The sequence below is a fragment of the Nicotiana tabacum genome, chromosome 6, assembly GCF_000715075.1.
Source record: "Nicotiana tabacum cultivar K326 chromosome 6, ASM71507v2, whole genome shotgun sequence".
Classification (NCBI taxonomy): Eukaryota; Viridiplantae; Streptophyta; class Magnoliopsida; order Solanales; family Solanaceae; genus Nicotiana; species Nicotiana tabacum.
This window is the reverse complement of record NC_134085.1, coordinates 174,583,217-174,590,748: the sequence shown is the minus strand read 5'-3', so window position 1 is coordinate 174,590,748 and position 7,532 is coordinate 174,583,217. Positions and strand designations below refer to the sequence as shown.

The 7,532-nt window shown below is 36.8% G+C and overlaps 2 protein-coding genes across 4 annotated transcripts; one reads left to right on the top strand and one right to left on the bottom strand.

Annotated features, from left to right (window-relative positions):
* Positions 1–1,826: 1,826 nt before the first annotated feature.
* LOC107771030 (hypersensitive-induced reaction 1 protein-like) lies at positions 1,827–4,620 on the top strand. Of its 3 annotated transcripts, none has more exons than XM_016590359.2 (6): positions 1,827–1,966; positions 2,856–3,047; positions 3,211–3,331; positions 3,479–3,570; positions 3,647–3,743; positions 4,078–4,620. In XM_016590359.2, the coding sequence occupies exons 2-6, from the start codon at positions 2,859–2,861 to the stop codon at positions 4,434–4,436; spliced, it is 858 nt and encodes a 285-aa protein (XP_016445845.1). In that variant the 5' UTR covers positions 1,827–1,966; positions 2,856–2,858; the 3' UTR covers positions 4,437–4,620. The 3 variants fall into 3 exon arrangements, with proteins under 3 accessions (XP_016445845.1, XP_016445844.1, XP_075112075.1); XM_016590358.2 differs by lacking the exon at positions 1,827–1,966 and adding an exon at positions 2,432–2,577; XM_075255974.1 differs by lacking the exon at positions 1,827–1,966 and adding an exon at positions 2,624–2,741.
* A 1,188-nt stretch (positions 4,621–5,808) lies between these two features.
* Positions 5,809–7,294, bottom strand: LOC107771031 (mitochondrial outer membrane protein porin of 36 kDa). Its single transcript, XM_075255975.1, has 5 exons — positions 7,143–7,294; positions 6,870–6,956; positions 6,711–6,784; positions 6,430–6,638; positions 5,809–6,275 (listed from the first exon to the last, which is right to left on the bottom strand). Exons 1-5 carry the CDS (start codon positions 7,189–7,191, stop codon positions 5,969–5,971), a joined length of 726 nt encoding a protein of 241 aa, XP_075112076.1. The 5' UTR covers positions 7,192–7,294; the 3' UTR covers positions 5,809–5,968.
* Positions 7,295–7,532: the final 238 nt, after the last annotated feature.

Below are 7,532 nucleotides of genomic sequence, written 5' to 3'. Positions count from 1 at the left end.
CTGAGCCTCGACTGTATATGTAAGCTTTCACTTTTCTTTAAGTATTTTAATTTACTTTTATATAAATTTTGAAATACTAATTCAATTTAAATTTTCGTATAGGATCGCTACCAAACTAACGTGGAAGAGTTCATCCGCACTCAGCCAACTGATGAATCGGGCGAGCTAGCCCAACCTTCGGACGAGGATGCTGAAAGAATATGGATGGAGTCAGCTGGCAGTCCAAAATGAGGGAAGGTATACGGTCTTCCTACTAAAAAGTTCCATCGCTATAAGTGTGGAATGCAAGGAATAGGGACTTCCTCGCAAGGCGAACAACTTGATGGGGAGAGCCTCTCCGCTATGCGGGAGACTGTGTCAAAGCTCACATCCGAGCTAGAAGCGGCCAAGGAAAGAGAAAGGGTTAGAGATGCTCAATTCCTTGGCATGCAAGCTCAGATCAGAACTCTCCTATATACTGGAGCTTTCCGTTGCCCCGGTCTCGTGAGTCATCACCAAAGGCTCGACTTGAACGTGAGCGTTCCTTCCGTTCTCCCCGTGATTGTTCCTCCTGTCCTCCCCGTGGTCGTTTTTCATGTCCTCCACAAGACCCTTCTCGACACCGTCTTTTAATGAAAGTTCATCAGACGGTGATGATGATGTTGTACAACACACTCCTTGACTTGTATATACTTTGAACTAGACAAATAGAACCGATTCTGAACTAGTTGTAATAAGTATTAACTTGGTTTTGGATTTTTTTAGTTCTATTGAACTTTAATTTGTTAGTTTTAATGTATTTATTGAATTGTGTTGTTGTTGGCGTAAAATGTCTGTTTAGGAATTTTAGTATGCTGGCAGGTGGTGTAGCTGCCAAAACAGGCATTTTATGCCAAAATTAAAACCCAGAAAATCGACCAAAGTTGGTCGGTATTTAATTTTAGAAAAAAAATTCTTCTGATTAGCGACCAAAGTTGGTCGCTTAATCTTAAAAAAATAATAATTAATAATTAATAATTACCGACCAAAGTTGGTCGGTTAATGAACAAGGATTACCTAGATTTCACATTTACCGACCAACTTTCGTTGCTAATTGTTAAATTTTAATTTTTTTTAAAAATATATATTTTAATTTACCGACCAACTTTGGTTGCTAATCTTTAAATTTTAATAATTAATAATATAATGTAATTTACATACACCGAATAACTTTGGTCAGTAAAATTAAATTGTTAAAATATGTTACCGACCAAAGTTGGCCGGTATGTGCTTTAAATTGCACAATTGGTCCTTTTACCTTTGCGACCAACTTTGGTCGATATATAAAAGAGACCACTAAAATAGCGACCAAGCCTGTTAGGACGGGTTTTGATCGGTATTTTACATAAACAGACCGACGTTGATCGCTTTTTGTGATCGCTAAAACCCAGATTTCTACTAGTGTTTGTTTAACAAATAAATGACTGACATATACCTTTCCTTACTTTAATTTATAATAATTCTTAAAATGTACTTATTTGATAAATTATTTTATTATGTAAATACTTTTTATACTCTCCAAAAGTTAAGCTAATTCTTGGTTAACTATAGAGATTAGAGGGTACCATGTTGGAAGCAATCTAGAACTATTATGAAAGCTTAATAATTTATCAGGTACCATGTATGCTAAACAAATCAAGCCATGTACTAAACTTTACTAGTAATAAATAAAAGTAGTTTCTTTTGGACAAAATAAAAAATAAAGAAGATTTTCAGTAAGATATTTTCCAGAAGTCTCTCTCTCATTGTTTGTAATTTTTTCAGGGCTCTCACGTTATAACTTGCTTAAAACCCTTCTTACCTAAAAAAAAAAAACCTCAATTTCCAGGCTGTTTCTTTTCTGGCCTAGTTGGGATCTTCGGCTTCGCATATATAAAGAGGGCAAGACTCCCCAAATTGAGTTGGTAGTTCGTTTCATTCTGCAGCTGTTGGTTTTGCGTCATAAGTCGTAAGTCTCTTCCCCCTCACTCAGTTCCGCTGCATGAAACATCTTGTATATATTTAAAAAAAATACTCCATTTTTTATTTGTATGTGTAGATAGATGATGTATTTTCGCTTCTCCATTTACTTTCATGAATTTTAGCTCGTGACTCTCTTAACTTTCTTGTATTCTAATCTTTAAGTTTCATGTGTGTCAGCATGACTAACTGCATGACATCCGCTTTCTAGTAGAATTAATCGTTCAGTTGGATTCTCCAAATAATTTTATGGATTAAAAAGGGTATTAAACTTCTGTAATGCCGTTGATTTAGTGCCTAGTGCTTCTCGGTTTAAAAGGTGGGTTTTTGAATTTTGGGTTTGATGAGGTTATGTAGGTTAAAAAGTTACTTTTCTTGAGAATTGACAGGAAACTGCAACGTCACCATCAATTGGTGAGATATGGCTTTCGTTACTGCTGGCGTATCAATGATAAAAATTAAAATTTGGGTGTTTTTGAAATCATGATTCTTGAAATTTGTTTTGGGTTTATCACGTTTTCTTGTTCTTACTTCTCAAAAACAAAACATTCCTCCCTAAGTCCCTGTCTTCCACATACTATACCTACCCGGAAAAAAAAGGTTGCTCCCAATTGATCTGTTGTCTTAGTAAATGCAAAACCAGGGAAAACTGAATTATAGTCTATATTATTGCTCATTTTGACAAATTTCCGGAAGCGTTATATAGACTTTCTACTAGAATCTGAAAAATCCCTAAATTGCTGGTTAATGTAACAAAGACACAAGTATCATTTGCTCCAATTTATTTTGATATTCTTTTGGGCAAGTTTAGTGGGTTAATATGTGGACATGTTATGAATTAAATACTCTTAATATCTGTTGTTATGCTGTCTTTGCAGAATATGGGCAATTTGTTCTGTTGTGTTCAAGTTGATCAATCCACAGTTGCAATTAAGGAGCAATTTGGCAAGTATCAGGATGTGCTTGAGCCAGGTTGCCACTGTGTGCCTTGGTTCCTTGGAAGCCAGTTGGCTGGTCATCTCTCCCTCAGAGTGCAGCAACTAGATGTGCGCTGTGAAACCAAGACAAAGGTCTAATTTTTTCCTGTCTCTGATTTACTTTGGCTTGAAATAACTAAGTTAACATCGTATACTAATATCAAAGTTACTACGATTTACTTGTTGAATGGAAACAGTAGATGTAAGTTTGAAATTTATGAGTTATAGCTGATGCATTTATTGCACTAATATTCAGGACAATGTATTTGTCAATGTTGTCGCATCAATTCAGTATCGTGCCCTGGCGGACAAAGCAAATGATGCTTTCTACAAATTAAGTAACACTAAGGGTCAAATTCAGGCTTATGTTTTTGATGGTCGGTAACTGAGCTTTCACTTTATTTATATCTGATGATTTATTTCATGCATAGGTTTTTGTTCATTTATGACCATCTAACTTAATATTGATACAATTAAATAAGATATGACAGATTTTTTGACTTGTCTGTGCTTTATTTCATCAGTCATAAGAGCAAGTGTTCCAAAACTCAATCTGGATAATGTCTTTGAGCAAAAAAACGATATTGCTAAGGCTGTTGAGGAGGAACTTGAGAAAGTAAGTGAATTTCTTGATGAATTTTCATTGATATCATTGATGTGGATCATATAAGTGCTTTCTTGCTCTTTTACAGGCTATGTCAGCTTATGGATATGAAATTGTTCAGACACTTATAGTTGACATAGTACCAGATGAGCATGTGAAGAGGGCTATGAATGAAATCAACGCTGGTATGAATAAATTCTTTACTCTGATTAAGCCTACCTTACACGCTTACTGTTTCTCAACTGCTCTAATAGAGGGGAATATCCATTCCAGTTGAGGTATTTTCCATGTACAGTTATAGCGATCTTCTTGTGGATAAAAATATTTAAATATGGATCAAAACACTGCGGTATTACGAATTGTAGTTACGTCTATGTCTTCCAAGCTTTTGTTCTGGTTAATATTTTGATGTGGAGATAGAGATGGCAATTCGATTTTAGTTTTCCAAATTCAAAATTTTGATACTCTTGTTCAGTCTTCCTTACTATTTTCATGTTCTAACTATATTCAACTCTACAGCTGCTCGGTTGAGGGTGGCTGCTAATGAGAAGGCAGAAGCTGAGAAGATTTTGCAAATTAAGAGGGCTGAAGGGGAGGCCGAGTCTAAGTATCTCGCAGGCTTAGGTATTGCTCGACAACGTCAAGCAATTGTGGATGGTCTGAGAGACAGTGTGCTAGGATTTTCAGTCAATGTGCCAGGAACTAGTGCAAAGGATGTTATGGACATGGTCCTCGTAACCCAGTACTTTGACACAATGAAAGAAATTGGTGCTTCCAGCAAATCATCTGCTGTCTTCATCCCCCACGGACCTGGTGCTGTAAGAGATGTGGCACAGCAGATCCGTGATGGACTTCTTCAGGCTTCTGTTGAGCATTAAATACTTATTGCTCATGAATGTTAAACGGGTTTCACATCAAGCAAGCTTTTGTCATTTTTAGTCTTTTCTTTCTTAAATGTGGAAATATGTGGTGACTTTGACTTTGTTAGAGATTGGTGAATCCCAATACTATCTCTGTTTATAATCGGATTGTGAGGTATTTACAGAAGAAATTTTTAAAGAATTTTCAAGTTGTTCTACAACATCACATATACTTTTGCAGCTACCATGATCCCATACTCTTCAGCAGAAGTAACTCATTTTCTATCTGCGCTGCTCGGAAAAGTTTGTTTGCCCAAATTCTCTTAGTCTTTCATATCATGGCACCAGAACACTCGATCTGTAAGAGCCCCATGCAATATTTACGTGGTGCATTACTTGGTATTTTTACTTTACTTTGACTCACTTTAGTAGGTATTTTGCTTTACAATCAGGCATTTTGGTTGAAATCACACGTGTAATGTACAAAGTTGCGATATTGGGGAAGACTGACATTAGAAGAACGCTCGAAATTTACCATTATCTGTGAAATTGACCAATGAGAAAATTTCTTTGCCTTTTGTTCCTCTTCAGAGTATCGCTGGCGCTGCTACTAGAGTGTGCTATAATATTGGCTCTTAATGAAGCATCCTTGTGAATTTGACGTCTTAGGTTTATTACTTATCCTTCTTGACATTGGCATACTTTGAATAATGTGAGAGGAGATAAATTTCCTCTGAAAATAGTAGGAACGGCTCGAAAAGTTCAGCGTATCTCTAATGCATGTTGTTACTTCTACAATGGAGTAATTCTTTTGAAAAGTAGAGACACGGATAAATAGCACACCACCACCACCAACAACAACAACCCAGTATAATCCCACTTAGTGGGGTCTGGGGAGGGTAGTGTGTACGCAGACCTTACCCCTACGGATAAATAGCACACCAAAAAGAGAAAAGTTGCTAACATGTGGCCTTCAAATTCAAGTTATGTAGTGTCTGTCTTCTTCCTTCAAAACATCTGGCAGTTTGTTTCTATCATATAACCTATAAGCTACATTAATTGTGGAAGAGCTGTAAAGATTTCTGAAGTTCTTCTAAGGTTTTCTTCCTCTTTAACTATGTAAAATTAGTCTCGTAGTCTCAGGCATTGCCCAATGAAGCCCAAAATAATTACACACACACACACCCCAATCTCAGAGGCTGTAGAACAATGAAAAAAAAGAGATAAGTCCGGGTTTCTGTCAGGTTTGACACGTATCATTTAAAGCGATCCATCCAAAACAAGCAACTTTTAGGAGGGATTCTAGTTCTCGAGGAGAGAAACCTTGGCATGTAGTATTACCATTACCAACTAGTTTCCAGTACACCTTTTATAGCGTCAGCCATTTTCATGCTTAAGAGTTTATTGTCTTCAAACATGCAGTTTATAACAAGTACAGAGTGATTCTAGAATGTGGGACTTTGTTTGCATTAATAGGTCAAATATAGGAAATCCTCGAAGATAATATGCCCCTGAGAGAGACTGTTGCTGTCTTTGTTGTGACTTGTGACTCAGACCTTAAGGGAGAGTGAAACCCCCAGTGAAGCAGTGTTTATGGCATCCATGACATTCATCTCTGCTCCAATGGTTAGACCGAGCCGTGAGAGAAGATCGTGTTGAAAAAGAGTAGCCAAACTGCCATCACTTGCAACTCGAGCTTTAATCAGCATCAAAGGAAACGGGGAATGCTGGGCTCCCAGGGTAAGAGTCGTTTGTTTGCTGGAGAATTGATACATTAGCTCCGCTGCAATCCCTGTGTGTGTTAAGGGTTGAATTTGACGGTAAGCAAGAGCTCTCAAAGTGTCAGCTTTATCGCTCCTGCATTTTAACTGCATCAGAACATTGAGCATTCTTGCAACAGAAATGCTAGTACCAAATCTATATTGAAAGTTCACCCTACATTATTTAACAAAATGGGAATTCAAACTTAAAAAAGAAAAAGGGAAATTAATTCCTGTTGGAGAAGATTTACAAGGTGAGTGAAGCAGTGAGAATGTCAGTATTGAAGCTCAAACCAGCATCGCATTTGGCCACTGTATCAGTTGCTGCATCAAGTGAGATATCTGTTCCAGTGTTGAAAAAACCATTTCCAATGACACCAGAAAAACTTATCAGGGGGCTTTTTGTCAAACTGATGCCTGCTGTATACCCAAAATAATCACGCAAGTACTGCATTTCCACCTGTTTATACATATATAGGCATAAGAAAGGTAACAGAATTGTAATGTCAAAAGAAAGGAAAGAAATTCTCACCTTATTAGACCTCTGATATGGTAAATAGAACTTGAGAAGTGCCCTTATTTCCTGTCCCGGTACACTAGCTCTAACTACAGTAACCGAGAATACATAGATCGCAAAATGATACTTTGAGAAAGCAGAATATAAGGAAATTGAAGAAATAACAATAGATACCTCCACCGCTGAGGTTTAAGCTCCAATCTAACCAATTGAAGTGATAGCAAATTGGCGGCTGCATGTTAAAATCTCCATACAGAAGATCTGATATAAACAAGTAACATTATCAAATCCTCAATAGAATATACAAAGTTACAGATTCCATTGATTTACCTCACCAACACATGCCTATGTATACAGAGAGGAAACACAACTATATTCTAATTAAACGATTTCCAGCAGTCAAGCGTAACAAAATCAAAAGCGGGAGAAATAAATGACAGCAAGTACCTGTTGCATCTTTGCCAATATCAGAATAGATCCCTGGCTGCTTGCTCATTTTTTCTCCTCCGACCCAAAAATTGAGATCCTGAACTGTTAATTGATCCTTCCTTTTTAAAATTATATTTGAATTTGATATCTGCAAGCAAGGTAATAACAAGACAAAAACGAAGCTTCCTTTTGAATCGAGATTTCATGCTGAGGAAGCTTCCATAGGAATGGTGGTACAACAGAGAAGATTATTGCAACAAGTTTCACATAAATGGCATTTCATGGTGCCGAGGAACAACAAATATTGAGCTTTTCGTTAAAAAAAATGTAAAAATTCTTCAAACAATGTGCATATTAAGACTTTTGCTTAAACTCTTAGCTTTGGCACTTCTCTGAATCACATTATTG

Bases quoted from the DNA above. Each gene is read 5' to 3' on its own strand.
- LOC107771030 (XM_016590358.2), top strand. From the start codon at position 2,461: ATGATTCTTGAAATTTGTTTTGGGTTTATCACGTTTTCTTGTTCTTAC. The intron at 3,048-3,210 runs GTCTAATTTTTT...ACTAATATTCAG, and splicing joins GCTGTGAAACCAAGACAAAG to GACAATGTATTTGTCAATGT. The intron at 3,571-3,646 runs GTAAGTGAATTT...GCTCTTTTACAG, and splicing joins TTGAGGAGGAACTTGAGAAA to GCTATGTCAGCTTATGGATA.
- LOC107771031 (XM_075255975.1), bottom strand. From the start codon at position 7,191: ATGAGCAAGCAGCCAGGGATCTATTCTGATATTGGCAAAGATGCAACA. The intron at 6,957-7,142 runs GTACTTGCTGTC...TGTTTATATCAG, and splicing joins TATTGGCAAAGATGCAACAG to ATCTTCTGTATGGAGATTTT. The intron at 6,639-6,710 runs GTGAGAATTTCT...ATGTATAAACAG, and splicing joins CATATCAGAGGTCTAATAAG to GTGGAAATGCAGTACTTGCG.